Source organism: Lepidochelys kempii, chromosome 8 (assembly GCF_965140285.1).
Source record: "Lepidochelys kempii isolate rLepKem1 chromosome 8, rLepKem1.hap1, whole genome shotgun sequence".
In the NCBI taxonomy this organism is placed as follows: domain Eukaryota; kingdom Metazoa; phylum Chordata; order Testudines; family Cheloniidae; genus Lepidochelys; species Lepidochelys kempii.
Genome location: NC_136387.1, coordinates 17,298,156 through 17,315,645, shown reverse-complemented (window position 1 = coordinate 17,315,645; position 17,490 = coordinate 17,298,156). Strand labels below are relative to the sequence as shown.

Below are 17,490 nucleotides of genomic sequence, written 5' to 3'. Positions count from 1 at the left end.
GCAATTAGGCCGTATGAGGGTGTCCCCGGAATAGATACGTGGCCACAGTTGGCAACGGGCTTTGTTGCAAGGAGAGGTTCCTGGGTTAGTGGTTCTGTTGTGTGGGGCGCTGGGTCGTGCTGGACATTTCCACTCATTGTCACACAGCTAGAAACCTGCGTGCAAGAAGGGGAATCGAGGTGCTGCGGAGAACAGCGTGAGGTGAGCGTGCACCCCAAGCACTCCAGGGACGACAGGAGGGGGACCCAGACGGTGCCTTGAGCCTTCCCGCCAAAGAGAGGGAGAGGCGGTGTGTGAATTGACCAACTGGAGCCGGGCAGGAACCCCAACCCCCTCCCTCACCCGAGCTCCCTGGGCAGCCTCCGCCCCTCCCCCACTCCTTGCCGAAATTTCGTGGTTTCCAACCAAAATACACCTAAGGGCAGCCAGCGCCTCCCCCACCCACCCCTCTTCTCCTACCCGCCTTCCCTTGTCCCATCACGCAGGCCCTCCGCTCAACCCCCGCCCCGTAACCCCCACGGCGCCAGACACGCTCCACGGCGCACGCGCAACCGGCGCCACCCGAGGGACGTTACGGCGCGTGCTCAGTCACTCGGAGGTCTCGAGGACGGCCGGAACCGCCGCTGCGCATGCCCCGTGTCCCGCTTGAGCCGGAAGTGGTTCGTTTGTTTCGTGACACGTCGCAGCGGAGGAGGGTGAGGGCTGGCAGCCGGGGGGGTTCTCTCAGCGCTGCGAGGAGGGGTTGCCAGGTGAGTTTGCGGAAAGGTAGCGGCCGCTCCCCTAACGGGGAGCCCTTTCCCCAGCCTCCCTGGCGCTGCCCCGCTCCTCCCCGGGCCTCGACCCGCCCCGTCCCGGGGCTCCAAGCGGCTGCCCCCCAGCGGGAGGTTGGGTCGGGGTCCCCTCTTTCCAGAGGGGAAAGCTGAGCCACAGAGGCGTAAGCTGATTGGCTCCGGGTTACTACTGCGAGGCCCTGGCAGGAATTGCGGGTGGGCCCCGGCTCCGGGCGTGCGGATTGGGGCGTCAGGGCCGCGAACGGGCGCTGGGAGCCACACACATGATGATGTTGTTGTTACTTAAAGCTGCGCCTCGTGCTTGTAATGTTGAAAACGCAGCGAGGTTTGTGGTGTCGCTTCTTGGCTGTACGGCGCCTGTTGTTGCTTGGCCCGCTTGTTAAATCATCCCCGTTGTAACTATTAATCGTTACCGGTGGCACGTTTAACTTATGTATTAGTGACTGTGGAAAGAAACACTCCTCCTATATCCATTATAATCTACATGTTTTGAGCTCTTATGGCACTGTAAAATGTTATACATTTACACACACACAGATCACAGGTTTCAGAGGAGCAGCCGTGTTAGTCTGTATCCGCAAAAAGAAAAGGAGTCCGTGGCACCTTAGAGACTAACCAGTTTATTTGAGCATAAGTGGCTCAGCTACAGCTACAGCTCACTTCATCGGATGCATTACACAATCTTCTAAAGTATCATGTGTATTAGAGGGGTAGCCGTCAGTATCCACAAAAACAAGGAGGAGTCTGGTGGCACTGCAAAGACTAACAGATTTATTGGGGTATTACAATCATTTTCATAGTATTCTTGAGTTTGCCTTCTTTCTAGCAAATATTTGTCCCTAACCACATCAACAATTTATTACAGTTGTATGATAGCCAGAGGCCAGAGTAACCCTTTGTGACTCATACAAGCTTTAATGTTCTTATTTTACAGATAATTTGCAATGTCTGGGTTTGACAATTTCAATACAGATTTCTACCAAACAAGTTATAGCATTGATGACCAGGCACACTCCTATGATTACAGTGGAAGCGGAGAACCATACAATAAGTAATTTGTACATTTTTTTCCATTCTTTAACTTGTATAGTATTAGTTTATCGTGTCTATGATTGCATTTCTTTATATGTCTAACACTTACACACACACACACACACACACACACACACAAACAAAACCGCTCCAGATAAGAATGGCCATACTGCGTTAGACCAGTGGTCCATCTAGCCCAGTAACCTGTCTTCTGACAGTGACCAATGCCCACTGCTTCGGCAGGAATGAACAGAATAGCAATTACGAGTAATCCATCCCCTGCCATCTACTCCCAGTTTCTGGAAGTCAGAAGCTAGGGACACCTGGAGAATGGGGTTGTGTCCCTAACCATCTTGGCTAATACCCATTGATGTACCTATCCTACATGAACTTATCTAATTCTTTTTTGAACTCAGTTATAGTTTTGACCTTCACAGCATCCCCTGGCAACAAGTTCTACAGATTGACTGTGCGTTGTATGAAGAAAAACTTTCTTTTATTTTAAACTTGCTGCCTATTAATTACATTGGGTGACCCCCTGGTTCTTGTGCTGTGTAGGAGTAAATAATACTTCCTTATTCACTTTCTTCACACCATTCATGAATGTATAGACCTCTATCATATCCGCCCTTAGTCATCTTTTTTCCAAGTTGAAAAGTCCCCATCTCCTTAATCTCCTCTCATATGGAAGCTGTTCCATACCCTTAATCATTTTTGTTACCCTTTTCTGCACCTTTTCCAATTCTAATATACGTTTTTTTGAGATAGGGTGATCAGAGCTGCACACAGTATTTAAGATATGGCTGTACCATGATTTATATAGTGGCATTATGATATTTTGTCTTATTACTCTCTTTCCAAATGGTTCCTAACATTCTGTTAGCCTTTTTTGACAGCCACTGCACACTGAGCAGATGTTTTCAGAGAATGGGGGGGGGGGGGGAATGGTAGATGAGGTATTCCTTAACTTGAGTAAAGGTTTTCATACGGTCTTGCATGACCTTCTCATAAACAAACTAGGGAAATATAACCTAGATGGAGCTACTATAAGGTGGCTGCAGAACTGGTTGGAACACCATTCCCAGAGAGAATTCATTAGTGGTTCACAGTCAAGCTGGAAGGGCTTATCAAGTGGGATCCTGCAGGGATCAGGTCTGGGTCTGTTCAATATCTTCATCTATGATTTATATAATGACATAGAGAATACACTTATAAAGTTTGCAGATGATACTGTACCAAGATGGGAAGGGTTGCAGGTGCTTTGGAGGTTAGGATTACAATTCAAAATGATCTGGACAAATAGTCTGAAGTAAATAGGATGAAATTCAATAAGGACAAATGCAAAGTACTCCACCTAGGAAGGAACAATCAGTTGCACACATGCAAAATGGGAAATGACTGCCTGTGAAGGAGTATTGCAGAAATGGATCTGGAAATCATAATGGATCACAAGCTAAATAGGATACAACAGTGTAACACTGTTGCAAAAAAAGCAAACGTCATTCTGGGATGTATTAGCAGGAGTGTTGTAAGCAAGACACGAGAAGTAATTCTTCCACTCTACTCCTCACTGATTAGGCTTCAAGTGGAGTATTGTGTCCAGTTCTGGGTGCCACATTTCAGAAAAGATGTGGACAAACTGGAGAAGGTCCAGAGAAGAGCAACAAAAATTATTAAAGGTCTAGAAAACATGACCCATGAAGGAAAACTGAAAAAACTGGGTTTGTTTAGTCTGGAGAAGAAGAGACTGAAGGGGGACATAACAGTTTTCAAGTACATAAAAGGTTAAAAGGAGGAGGGAGAAAAATTGTTCTCCTTAACCTCTGAGGATAGGACAAGAAGCAATGGGCTTAAACTGCAGCAAAGGGCAGTTTAGGCTGGACATCAGGAAATACTTCCTAAATGTCAAGGTAGTTAAGCACTGGAAAAAGTGCCTAGGGAGGTTGTAGAATTTGTCACTGGAGATTTTTAAGAACACTTGTCAGGTATGGTCTAGATAAAGTATGCAGTCCTGCTGTGAAGTGCAGAGGACTGGACTAGAAGACCTCTCAAGGTCCCTTTTAGTTCTACAGTTCTATGATTGTATGAAGTAGCAATAATGATGCCAAGATTTTTTTTTTTGAGTGCTAACAGCTAATTTAAATCCCATTATTTTGTATATATAGTTGGAATTATGTTTTCCAATGTGCATTTGTCAGCAGTGAATTTCATCTGTCATTTTGTTGTCCAGTTATCCAGTTTTGTGAGATCCCTTTGTAAATCTTCGTAATCTGTTTTGGATTTAACTATTTTGAATAATTTTGTATAATCTGTAAATTACGCCACCTCACTGTTTACCCCTTTTTCCAAATTATTTTTGAATATGTTAAACAGCACTGTTCCCAATACAGATCCCTGGGGGATAGTCCTATTTACCACTCTCCGTTCTGAAAAATGAAAATTTATTCCTACCCTCTGTTTTTTAACCAGTTACTGATCCTTGAGAGGACCTTCCCTCTTATCCCATGAATGCTTACTTTGCTCAAGAGCCTTTGGTGAGGGAACCTTGTCAAAGGCTTTCTGAAAGTCCAAGTGCACTATATCCACTGGATCACCCTTGTTCACATGTTTGTTGACACCCTTTAAAAAATTCTAATAGATTGGTGAGACGTGATTTCCCTGTACACAAAGCCGTATTGACTCTTCCCCCAACAAATTGTGTTCATCTATGTGAGAAGGCATGTCGGCTTAGAAAGGGGAAGGGAAGAGTAGTAAATGTGTTAGTGCTTCCTCAGGAGGGTCCAGAGGATCAGAGTGCTGCAGAGGTGTCTGAGTTTTCCTCCCATAGGGGTGGAAAAGGAGATTTGATTGTGAAGGTCCCTTCTGGGCGTGGGTTTTGAGCAGATGGAGATAGGGAAATTACAGAACCTTGTAATGAAATTATTCATTTTTTCTTAAATGTCTCTGTACAGTCTTGGCAGTTTCTTTCGTTGATGTGCAGAAAGAACTTATTAGCATTAAATTATACAATGTACTTACATTTACATAATGAGTAGAGAAAAGAGACCTATTGAAGAACAACAATCTGTTAGATATACATTTATTTTTATGTAACATCTATAAGAGGAGGTTTCTCAGAAGTGATTAGGTACCCCTCTGGGTGTCACAGTAGTGATCCTTTGCTGGTGAATTTTTGCAGTACTAGTTTCAGGCTACCTGTGAGATAGTAAAGTGTTAAAATCATTTTGTTTTGAAGTGTGTGGGCGCAAGCTGCTTGTATTCAAACAGCTTGTATTCAAAAGTGCAAACTTGACACAGAACTAGTCTTCTGTGACCAGAGTTTGAGAAAATTTGAGTTAGAAAGTGAAATATTACTTTCATCTGCATGTGTCATGATGGTAGATGTCATAATGTGTGCTTATGCTCTGAATGTCATAATCCTCATCATATGTATGCTAGGAGTGGTATCTGATACAATTGATATATGGGAAGGGGGAAGATAGTCAATTTGACTAGGCTGTCTTTCAACTCTATGAAAATATCATACGGGAAGCTTAAATAATATGAAGACTTTGGATCTCCTTTCAAGATTGAGCTCTGTTAAATATACGATTTAATACTGAGTGTAAATTCATGCTGTCATTTGATAAATTATAGGAGTGAGATATACAACTGAAGGGGCTATATTTGGATTGACAGATACCTTTTGCTAGTCTTCTGTAGGCCCAATCTTGTCATATTTTCAAATTAAATGGGCTTGGATTGGTTTTGACCTGAAAATGCTACTACTTGGAGGCTTCTAAATTTTCTTATCATTATGTGATATCTGATGGTAAAAAGGTGAAAAACTTACAAACTAAGCAAGATTTGACCTGATTACTTAAATTAGAGAACTTGAGATAAGGAGTCCATAAACCCATATACCTTTTCAAGTCACACTTTACTCCTTGTGGTGCGTTGGGGTGAGTGCATCTGTACAGCTACATATTTAGGGTGGGAGGAGTAATTAACTTCACTTTAAAAATTAGCTAAACAAGATTATATTTTGTATACTAAGTTGTTATAGGAAGTGTGTCTTATGTGACTGGGTAAGGTTTAAAAAAACCTGTGCCTGCCAGTAATATTATGTTGTTCTCCACAGACAATATAGTGGCTATGACTACTCTCAGCAAAGTGGATTTGTCCCTCCAGAGATGATTCAGCAACAGCAGCCTTACACAGGGCAGATCTACCAGCCAACGCAAACATACACTCCAACTACAGCACAGTCTTTCTATGGAAGCAATTTTGAGGATGAGCCACCCTTACTAGAAGGTATAACTTGTTCTTTACTAGTCCTCTCCAAAACTGCCCCTAACTTTGGAGTAACCTAAGAAGTAAGGAATGTACTCTCTAGTTAACTAAAAAAAAAAAAAAAATTAGAAGTAATTGCATCTGTCATGCTTGCCTCTGAGTTCCCCTGCCAATTTCTCACTTTAGTCACATTCTCTTATTTCTCTCCCCTGTTGGTTTCTGAAGGCCACACAAATTAAATGGGAAATTGACTGTACACAACATTATGTCAAATGGGGGAATAAAAGCATAGATTTTTTTCCTCAGTCTGTTATAAAAGCTGTTATTTGCAACAACAAAAGGTTAAGTTTTTTTAATTGATAGTGCCTCTTTAATTATAAATAACTGACTTCGGTGTTTAGAACCCAAATTCTAATTTGAGGAAAGGAGTAATAAATGTGTAGGATATGTCCTACATAGAATACAAAGTGCTGGAATTGATACATATTGAGAATACTTGGACTAATGGCAGGATTTTTCACCTTCTCTATGCATTATACTCTCAGTGAGAGCTTAAGACAAATTACCTTTCCTGTTACTAAATGACAAGGGAAGTACTAAGCAAAATTTGTTTACTAATCTACATAGATAGTGTCCCATTCCTTGTGTTGGTAAATCAAATCTGTACCATGCAGAGGGTCAGTCTTAGAATCAATCCTGTCTTAGAAGCAATCCCAAGGAGTTCTGATTGCAGAATCTGGGCCTTAGAGACTAGCAGTCCCTCATTCCTGAGTAGTTGAGAAATGGAGTGCCACGGAGACAGTGCGCTCAACCGCCTAAAGAAGAAATGGAATGTCTATCATTCTTTGGTCATCTAAGGAATAGTACTTGATAACCATCATGTCTTGCCTTCAGTCTGGAGCAGATTTGAAAGTGAAGGGGCAGGAAAATGGGGGCAAAGGAGAAATAAAAAGGGAAACAAATCTTCATAATTTTTTTCATGTAACCTGTAGAATTAGGGATCAATTTCGACCACATCTGGCAGAAGACACTAACAGTTCTACACCCATTAAAAGTAGCAGATGGCAGCATCATGAATGAAACTGATTTGGCAGGACCAATGGTCTTCTGTCTTGCCTTTGGAGCCACATTATTGCTGGTAAGATACAGATTGCAAAATATTAATGTGTATCGTAGTCCAAAAACATTGAGAAAATCTAAATTATTCTTGGGGGTCTCATAAGAATCTCCATGGCCTGGAAGTCACAAAACAGGTCTTGACCAAGGATTTGTGGCTCATTAGTACATGATTTTGGGCCTGATTCAAAGCCCCTTGATGGAAGTCTTTCCATTGTTCTCACCATGCTTTGGGTCAGGCCCTTCAAGTAATGTGCCATGTTTCTTTATGTAGTGGCTTCTTTGCATATCTTCCTTTTGTGAATATGGCTTCTGTTGTCATGAAGACTGAGGACCATAGTCACAATTTTTGGGGTGGGGAGGATCAGATGACTCATTGTCCTTGGTTTTATAAAGTTAAATCTTCAATTTCTTCAATCTGGAAAAAATCAAGATGTGGTGTTTGCTGTCAAACACAGGTTCAATAGAATTTAATTTTTATTTGCACAAAATGTTTTAATTTGGTTGCCTTATCCATAGTTTTGGCTCTTGGTACATATTCCATTTATACATTTAGTAGCTGTTTCTATCATGCGAGTTTCTGATGCACTGAAATTTTACTTTGGGATATTCTAGTATTTCTTTGTTCAGTATACTTAGTTTATTGTTGGTAGTTTTCCTTTAGCTGATTGTCTTTAAGAAAAAAAATACTAATAAAGGAAATTCACAATTATTCAATTACTTTTTAAAATTATATTGATGTGGTTGACATTAGACAGGTTGACACCACCAACGATGTCAGCATTATTAAACATGATTTACCATTAGTTCAGCAAAACAATGGCCAAAACTGTTAACATTTGCTGATTGACCTATAGGCTTTGATGGGAACAGGCCTGTGGTCTCCAGCCTTTTCACATCCAAGATCACTTTTTGAACTTAAGGGCAACTCAGGATCTACCCTGCCCCTTCCCCAAAACCCTGCCAGGCTCACTCCATCTCTCGCTCTCCCCCCACCCTCACTCACTCTCTCTCCGGGCTGGAGTTGGGGTTCAGGACAGAGTGCAGGCTCTGGGCTGGGGCTGAGGGGTTTGCGGTATGGGAGGGGGCTCCGGACTGAGCCTGGGGCAGGGGGTTGGGATGCAAGAGGGGGTGAGGGATGCAGGCTCTGGGAGGGAGTTGGGGTGTAGGAGGGGGCTCTGGTCTGGGGCAGAGTGTTGTGGTGCAGGGTGCTGGCTCTGGGAGGTGGGTCAGAGCTGGGGCAGGGAGTTGGGGTGCAGGAGGGGGGCTGGGATGCTGGCTCCAGGAGGGGGCTCAGGTTTGGGGTGTGGCCTCCCACGGGGCGGCACTTACCTTGGGCAGCTCCCAGTCGGCAGCGCAGTGAGGCTAGGGCAGGCTCCTTGCCTACCCCAGCCCGATGTGTTTCCGGAAGGGGCCAATGTGCCCCTGCAGCTCCTGGGGCGGGGGGGTTGCCATGTGGCTCCATGTGCTGCCTCTCTCTGCAAGCACCGCCCCCACAGCTCCCGTTGGCCACAGCTCGCCATTCCTGTCCAATGGGAGCTTTGGGGGCGGTGTTTGCAGGCAGGAGCAGCTCACAGAGGAAGACCCTTGCGCCCCCCCGGGGCTGCGCTGACCGCTTCCAGGAGTGGTGTGGCACTGGGACAGGCAGGGAGCCTGGCCTTAGTGGCAGCCCGCTGTACCACCGGAGATTGTGTTCGACTGGGAGATTCTCTAGAATCGACTAGTCGATCGCAATTGACCAGTTGGTGACCACTGCTACAGGTGTTTTGCCATTAAACTTAATTGGAATAAGATTGACTCCCAGGATCTCTGCCAATCTGACCTAGGGGAAAATTCCTTCCCAACCCCAAATATAGCGATCAGTTAGATCCTGAGCATGTGGGCAAGACCCACCAGGGAAAGAATTCTCGGTAGTAACTCAGAGCCCTCCCCCTTTAGAGTGAAGAAAGTAACCACTTGTGTGTGTTACCAGTTTGAGAGTGAATTGAAAACTAATCTGAAAATGGTTAAGACGATAGAAAATACACTGAAATGAAAACAGCTGAGAAATTGGCGTATTGGAGGATATTACAATGGTGGGTAATCACTTAACAAAACTCAGGATTCTGTTTTATTGAATGTCTTGAATTTATTGCGGTTTCAGTCACTTGGCTGATCCTGTTTCTGAACAGCACTGCTTTTGGGTCCAGAATTCAGAGTGTCACAGCCTGCTTTTCCCAGATATTTCCCTATATCTGTACAGCATTCAGTCATTTGGTACAGTTTTCTTGGTCTGTCTAAAAATTAAAGAATGACTTCCCTGTGCGTCGAGCACTCTAGTTCAAACATTTTCCTATCTGCCAATCTAATGCAGTCACGCAGCTCTGTCCATATTGGATGCATTCTTAAGCTGGGTCTCCAAGTCGTGCTCTGAGAGGATACATACCTAAATAAAATGGAATCAGATTTTTAAATATTGTATTAACACTATTTTACAAGACCAAAAATAATTCTAGATGGGAAACAAAAAACTTGAAATATTTTATGATGATGAATTTACGGTATGCCATAACTCTGCGTGGCACTTCACACAAAAAATTTACCCCCTTAAGGCAAAAATCAAGCATCTGAATCATTGGTAGAGATGGAAAGAGTTATGTCACATGCAGCATTTTTCAGTGCATCGCTAATTTACATTTTTTATTTAGCCTTTGATCATTGCTGCAGTAAAGGTGCTGATAAAAAACTATTCAGATAATCCTCAGAGTAGGATCAACATGCAAATATAATGGAGTAAATCGAGCGAAGTTGATAAGATTTTTGTAGCTCAGCTAGAATTACATGTTACATAAGCACACTAAGTTTGCAGCTGGTTAGATGCACCACCTTTTGTAATTGAAAACTGATATGGTAAATATGCCTATTAGACATTTCGGTATAGAAGTACTCTGTTTGGATTGTTTGTGGGATACCTTTCTTAATCCTCTTCATCTTTATCCCTAAATCCAACGTCAGATTCATCCCTAGGTCAAAGATTACCACAATTTTATACTCTCCTTATTTGTAAAATGCAGTATTTAGTCAACTTTAAGACAAAACATGTTTAACTTGTATTACTCCTCTCATCTTTAGGTTGGTAAAATTCAGTTTGGGTATGTGTATGGAATTAGTGCAATTGGATGTTTAGGAATGTTTTGCCTGCTGAACTTAATGAGCATGACGGGCGTCTCGTTTGGCTGTGTTGCTAGTGTCCTGGGATACTGTCTTCTTCCTATGATCCTGCTTTCCAGTTTTGCAGTTATATTTTCTTTGCAGTAAGTATCAATACTAACTATTTATAATAAAATCCTGCTTCCATATATTGTGGATTTTTCTCCCATTGGGGGGAAGTTCTCTTAGATGGAATTTATATTATATTAATAATGGATTTGTCAAATGAAGTGAACGCTTATACAGCATGAACACTTATTCACTATCCATTTTCAGTTATTACAAATTACTTTTAGATTCAAATTATAGTATACTTCAAACATGTTTATTTGTCAAACAACTCAAACAAGTTGTATATCAGGATATAGAAAACTGAAATGATTTAAGAAATATAGATTAAATTTTAATTAATGTTGAGTCTGGAAAACTAAGTTAAATGCCCAGCACAAATCACTAACTTCATTACTCATCACAGAAAGCTACTTGTACAGAAGTACAAAAGAACACCTTGTTTTGAGTTTACTCAGTTCTAAACCTTTTTGTACTTTTTTTACTAGTCATTCTAAAATCTTTACTGAATAATAAATACTAATTTTATATTTACTGAAATTCCATGTACATTTTATTTAAAAACCCTCAATGATAAAATTCAGTATAAAGTTTTAAAACAATCAGCCTTTGAAGCATATTTAACTTACTAGAAAATATTCTAATTCCTGCATTCCTCTAAGGATAGAGACACACACACACCTTTTTAAACTGTTCTTTTCTTGTATGTTACAGGGGAATGATGGGAATTATTCTCACTGCTGGAATTATTGGATGGTGCAGTTTTTCTGCTTCCAAAATCTTCATTTCTGCCTTAGCAATGGAAGGACAACAGCTTCTAGTAGCATATCCCTGTGCTTTATTATATGGAGTCTTTGCTCTTATTTCTGTGTTTTGAACTGACTATTCTGATTACTGGACTTCAGTGGGCCAAACTGAAAGGAGAAAAAAGAACCCTTGGAACACTTAATTGGACTAGCACACAGCTGTGTCGCTGCTATCATGCAAACTTAACTCTTGAATTGTCTGATGGAGCAATGGAAACCTGTCTTGTTCACTTTTATAGGACTCGTGAATATTGTTTGAATTGACCTGCAGTGTCTATAGCTTTAAGTTTTCATGCTTATACAGTTAAATATGTAATGTTTCTTTACCATTTCTACAGCCTTTAGAAAAGTAACTTTGGGGGTTTTTGGGAGGGTTGGGGGTGGGAGGAGAAGTGGGGTTGTAGTTATATTTGGTAGGTTTTCAATCAGCAAAAGTAAATGAAACTACAGTCATTGCAGTCTTTATTTAAAAAAAAAACAAAAAACACCCAAACAATCTTTGGCCAACCCAATTCCTGTCACCTCTATTGCAAAGAGTTTCTCAAGCAAGTTGACAATTGCATATTTTCTGTATTTTAACAAATACTCTTTAAGCTGTTATTTATACAATGTGTTGGTATTTCAGAATTCAATATGCAATTTAAATTGTTTAATTTGAAAACAAATCCTTTAGTCAAAAGTATACAAATAAATTTGAGACTTGAAATGTGAATGTGTTTAGATGTTAGCATCAGTTTAAGTGGTTATACCTTCTTGGGTTTACCAAGATTACTTGCAGGAGCTTGTTCTAATAATGCACATATTAATGGCTCCAGGGTAGACTTTTTTCTTTTTTTTTTCTCTCTCTCTTTTTTTTTTTTTTTTTTTTTTTGCGGGGGGGGAAGTATTTACTTCCAGGAAAAAAAACCCACCATTTTGAAAAGCATATTAAAGTGTCATGGTTGTCAGTATTGTAGTTATTGTAAAGGTCATTTGATGCATATTGATTAAATTTTCCCCTAAATAATTTTGAGATGGTGCTGGAATTGACTTTCTAACCCTCTTTCTGCTTTATGGTTTTGAATGACCAGAATTAGAGAATTTCAGCTATTAAAATGAAATTGGAGCTTTCACATTGGAATAAACCACAACACTTAAATAAAACAGCAATACTCTCCCTTCTTCTGGTTACTCTTTCGATACATTTGAATTAGTTTTTTACTGTGCTTAATCTTGCAGTAAAAGCATAAACTTGTTTTTGGTGGCAGTCAACTCTCAGACTCAGCATTGTCATAATTTCATGGAAAAAAATAAGTAGGAAAGGGAAGATGGGTAGTGTTAGTTTATACATGTTTTTGTTTTTTAAAACATGCATGAAAGAAACCATTCTAATTTTGTTTTACACACTTGTGGTTATGAAATTCTTCTTGCTAGGGGCAGAGTCTGGTTTAAAGATTCAAATTCTGTCCCTGTTTTGGAAATATTTCTTGGTGAAATGGTGAAAGCTCTTACCAAATACAAGTTCTTGGCTGAGATTTTGCTCTTATGGTGGTGTAAATCTGGAGTAACAGTTGACTGCATTGTAGTTACTCTAGTTTTGTACCAGTGTAACTATCAGATAGTGTAATCTACTTGTACAGTTTGAGTTAAATTGCAAATCAGATACATGTAGATTTAAACACTTTTTGATAGGACTAAAAGAGGGAAAAAGACTTACCATTCAGCTGGTTTTTAGTATTGTAGAGAGAGGTTATAAAAATAGTATATTTGAAAACTTAAGCTTTGCATGTCTGGAAACTACAGTTCACTGCTTTCAGTAGCTGTTGTAAAAACTTGTGTAACTAAAATATTTTCTGGTATTCTTTCACTAGTCTTACACAATGAATAGGAAAGGGTCTTCCCAGAAGGACTGCTCTGTGTAAACATCAAGGCCAAGTTACTTATGTATTCCCTGGTGAGAGATATTAATACTACTCCATCTAACAGAAGCAAAGCTGTAATCTATTTTAATTTAAATGATTGTTCCACTTTTCCTTCTCTGCCCTAATAGTGTTTACATTTCAACAGTTTGCTTTCAGTTAATGCTCATGTGCCAAGGTAGTGCAGTCATCTTGGAAATAACTTCTTGAGAAACTGGCTGCACTTTTGAACCTTTCATTTAACCTCTGTTAAATTCAGTTGTTGAATACACAACGGTGGGTAAGTTCTGTGTTTGCAATAGGTCTTATTTTAAAGGGAGATTTAACAAAGCAATCGGGTACTAAAAGCTACTGCCATTTTCAGTGCAAGCTCTAATCATAACATTGCAAGTGTCTTCTTAATGTTGCATGGATGGTGAGTTTTAAAGGGACTGTTGTGGGAAAGTGAGTTAGAGATAACCATCTCACAGTAACATCTGTGGAAGTTGGGCCTGCTCTTCAGAGATGCTGAATATCCCATTCATGGCAGCTGCAGATGGGGAACTGTAGATGCACCCATATTCACAAAAAGTAAGGAGAGAATTTTATCCTTAGCTTATCACATACGATTAATTCAGTGTGGCAGACTTCTCAAAACTGATTTGAAGTGTCATATAATAAAGTATAGCTATATACTATGAGCCAGAGTAGATACACACATATATGCCTTAACTTTGAATTTCTTTTCATGAGAGTAGTTAAGATTGTCAACATAATCTTATCCTTTCAGTGCCTTATTACAAATTATCCAAACCAATATTAGGAAAATCCATTTTCTTGACTTTGCCATAAAGTTAAAAGCATTTTACTCAATATTTTCTAGTTGGTTTTCATCATAGATGGAAAAACCACAGCTGCCCCAGTGCACAAAGTTCTTACTCTGTTTAATGAAGAACATTATCTGCTGATGGAGCACAATGTCCTGTGTTTCTGCAAGTAAATTAAAATGATTACCTTTTTAAATGAGACGTAATTAATTACAGAACCGTTCCCCTAATAAATTTCAGAGCTCAAATACTTTGAGCACATTAGGTTCTAAAACTTGTATTGCATTTTTGAGAGCTGGACTAATTAGTCCTATCTTGAATATATAAATTGGTTAATGTTTGAAAACTAGCAGTAAATCTGCAGATAGCTGGCATGGTGATTAATTATGCATTAAACTGTTTTTAAATAGCTTTTCTGACACTGGAACAATAAGAAGATGAGGTGCGAAGAAAAACTCATTCTTTTTTTGTTCTAGTCTACCAGTTGTCTTAACTTTTTATAGAAAGGGAAAACTTGAAAGCAACGGGAGAAAATATTTATAATTTCTATACCACATTTTTGTAGATTCATAAAACATAGGTTTTGACATTTAGAGGGACACTGTCAGAATAAAACTCTCCACAAAAACTGTTTTATCAATAAAACCTAATTCACTTTTTCCATTTTACTATGGTCAGACAGTAAAATTAGACTAGTTAAATTCAATAGGTAGTTCCTGTGAACTAGTACTAACACAATTGTGGTATCAGGGTTCACATTGCTACAGAAGTGAATTTTCAAAGTGTGTTAACTGAACCTTTTTCAGTTGTAGAAATTGTAAATTCAGTTTTAAAAGCCAAACTTAACTTTTGGGCCTAAATTCGTTTGACAGGCATTACTTTCAATGAAATGAATTTCCAAAAAAGAATAGGTAATATGACTCCACTGAGTTCATTTATCCAATTCTCCAAAATGAGCTGTTTCCTATAATCAGGTTCTCTGTCACCCCACCCCTGGATTCCTTCATATACCATATTGTAGGGTATCTTTCACAAATATATAGGAATGCGTGTTCTCACACACTAACATTTGAAGCCTAAATGTGGTTTTAGCATATCACTTTAAAAAGAAAAAAAAGTTTAGATCATATGTTCTCCCCATCTTTTCAAACTCAGACATGGTCTACACTACAAGTTAGGTCAACAAAGTGCCTTTCATCAACCTACCTGTGGAAGTGGCTTCACTTAAATTTGACACCCACTGGCGTAAGTGCCTCTCCATGTTGATTTAGGCCTAGTCTACACTGGGGGGCAAGCTAAGTCTGTCTAAGTTATGCAACTTCAGCTACGAAAATAGCATAACTGAAGTCGACGTACTTAGAGCTACTTACCGCTGTGTTTTCACTGTGGTAGGTTGACTGCTGATGCTCCCCCTTCGACTCTGCCTACGCTTCTTACTCCGGTACTGGAGTCAACGGGAGAGCGCTTGACGGTTGATTTATTGTGTCTTCACTAGACGCGATAAATCAATCCCCACTGGATCAATCGCTCTGGAGTTAAGTGTAGACATGCCCTGAGTAACACCACCTCCCCGAGCAGCATAGAGTCACAGTCAATGTAATTAGGTCAATGCACTGTCAGTATAGACACTGCATTACTTACATCAACTGTTACTGGATTTCAGGAACTGTCCTACAAAGCTCAACGCTGACAATAAAATCAGTACAAGTGCTGTTGGTGGGGACGCACACTGCCAAGACCAGGAGCCAAACATTCACACATGCAAGATTTAATAAGTGCAGTGGCTGTATGCTGATCAGTGTTCCCTCTCATTTTTTCCACCCATGTGTGGAATTAATTTTGTTATGTGCGCCAATAGGGAGGTGATGTGTGCACATAACAAAATTCACGTGGGAGGGGGCTGAGGGTTGGGGTGCGAGGGAGTGAGGGCTCCAGCTGGGGGTGTGGGCTCTGGGGTGGGGCTGGGGAGAGAGGACTCCCGTCAGCTCTCTCTCTCTCCCTGCAGCACCACCTAGGCTGCAGGGGAAGGACAACAAGCCCTCAGTTATGTTACTTTTCTCTGGCTTGTCCATTTAAAAGTGATATTTTGACAGCAACTTTGTTTTCAGGTCACTTACTTTGAGGTACCTACTGCCTGCAATTTGATTTGTTTCTATATGTAACAACTCTGGCAAGGACTGGACTTCAGGTTATGTCTAATATAAAAACTACCTGTTCTGGATTTTGTCTTTGCCTATAAAGAACAAACATCTTCAGAACAAATGTTTTCATCTACCACTAATTGATTTGGAACTTTTAAATAAATAGAGGCAGCTGTTATTCAGGAGTCATTGTTAGGACATAATTCAGCTGTCGATAAAGTCCTAGTTACCTAGTAGACGCAACTTAAGTGTCACAGCAGCACTGTGGACTGTGCACTCTGGTCAGTTCAAATTGTTATCCATAAAGACTTTGAATGGTTTGGGAGCCAGCTACTGTAGAGATCACCTCTTTCCCTGGTATATGTTATCATTTTGACCCTTTAGGAAGGTCCTGTGATCATTCTTACTCCCCTCCCACACCCCACACACACACACACATCCTGTATAACTCCTGGGCACTAACATAAGATATTTTCAGAAGAGGATCTTGCACATGGTTGAACTCATTCCCTCTCACAGGTCACTGCAGACTGAGAAGTTATTTTAATATGTGCAGTAAAATGCATATGGTTTGGTGTTAGAGGAGGAAGTGATCTTGTGGTTGTGGAAAAGATTGTGATTGCAAGTGGCTTCTGGGGTGCAGCTTCTACCAGTCTGAAGGTCTGCAGTGCTGGACTATAGGAAAGGGAGAAAAGGGAAGGTGTGTACAATCTCCTACCCCTCTGTCTCCCAGCTGTCCATCATATCTGAAACTGAAATGTGGCACCTCTGCAAATGTGCTAGGAGAACAGCAAATATCTGGTCATGACCTTGCTTGTCTTCCATTTCATAACTGTCTTACCTGGCCTTGAGCCAGTCCTGTTCTTAAATAACATTTCTTTACGTCATACTGGTCTAGCATCCTTCTCCCAGAGTCTACCAGGTGACCCCACAACACTAACGAGTTATGGGCTTACTGCTGATTAAAATGATCATTTTTATATTAAGTATATGACAAGTAACTAGTAAACAGACTCTATAAAACAAGCCAACACCCTTCTTTCCATGTACTATAAACTTTGGGATTAGCACAATAGCAGGCATGGGGTGGGCTTGTACAGATACCAAAGATATCAGTCTAACAAAAGACTCAACATTTTAAATCGCTCTCCCAAATTAAATCTCTTGGAGAATTTGCTCACAGCACATTAGTTGGCTTCCCCCCCCCAAAGGGTTTGCCAAATGAAAGGTTTAAGAGAGACACCATGCTCTCCCTCTGCTGCATCTGTTTAAACTAACCTTCTTCCCAGAGCTCTTCAGGCGTTGATTATGCTAGTATACGAACCAAGATGTTTTTGGCACAAGTGGTGCAGTATAAATTGCTGAAGAAA

The 17,490-nt window shown here is 40.6% G+C and overlaps 1 protein-coding gene across 1 annotated transcript; it reads left to right on the top strand.

Moving 5' to 3' along the window:
- The first annotated feature begins 613 nt into the window (after positions 1-613).
- On the top strand, positions 614-12,165 carry YIPF5 (Yip1 domain family member 5). The gene is made up of 6 exons (XM_073355718.1): positions 614-749; positions 1,726-1,842; positions 5,944-6,116; positions 7,088-7,233; positions 10,323-10,504; positions 11,184-12,165. Exons 2-6 carry the CDS (start codon positions 1,736-1,738, stop codon positions 11,344-11,346), a joined length of 771 nt encoding a protein of 256 aa, XP_073211819.1. The 5' UTR covers positions 614-749; positions 1,726-1,735; the 3' UTR covers positions 11,347-12,165.
- The last annotated feature ends 5,325 nt before the right edge of the window (positions 12,166-17,490 follow it).

Bases quoted from the DNA above. Each gene is read 5' to 3' on its own strand.
- YIPF5 (XM_073355718.1), top strand. From the start codon at position 1,736: ATGTCTGGGTTTGACAATTTCAATACAGATTTCTACCAAACAAGTTAT. The intron at 1,843-5,943 runs GTAATTTGTACA...TGTTCTCCACAG, and splicing joins AGCGGAGAACCATACAATAA to ACAATATAGTGGCTATGACT. The intron at 6,117-7,087 runs GTATAACTTGTT...TGTAACCTGTAG, and splicing joins TGAGCCACCCTTACTAGAAG to AATTAGGGATCAATTTCGAC.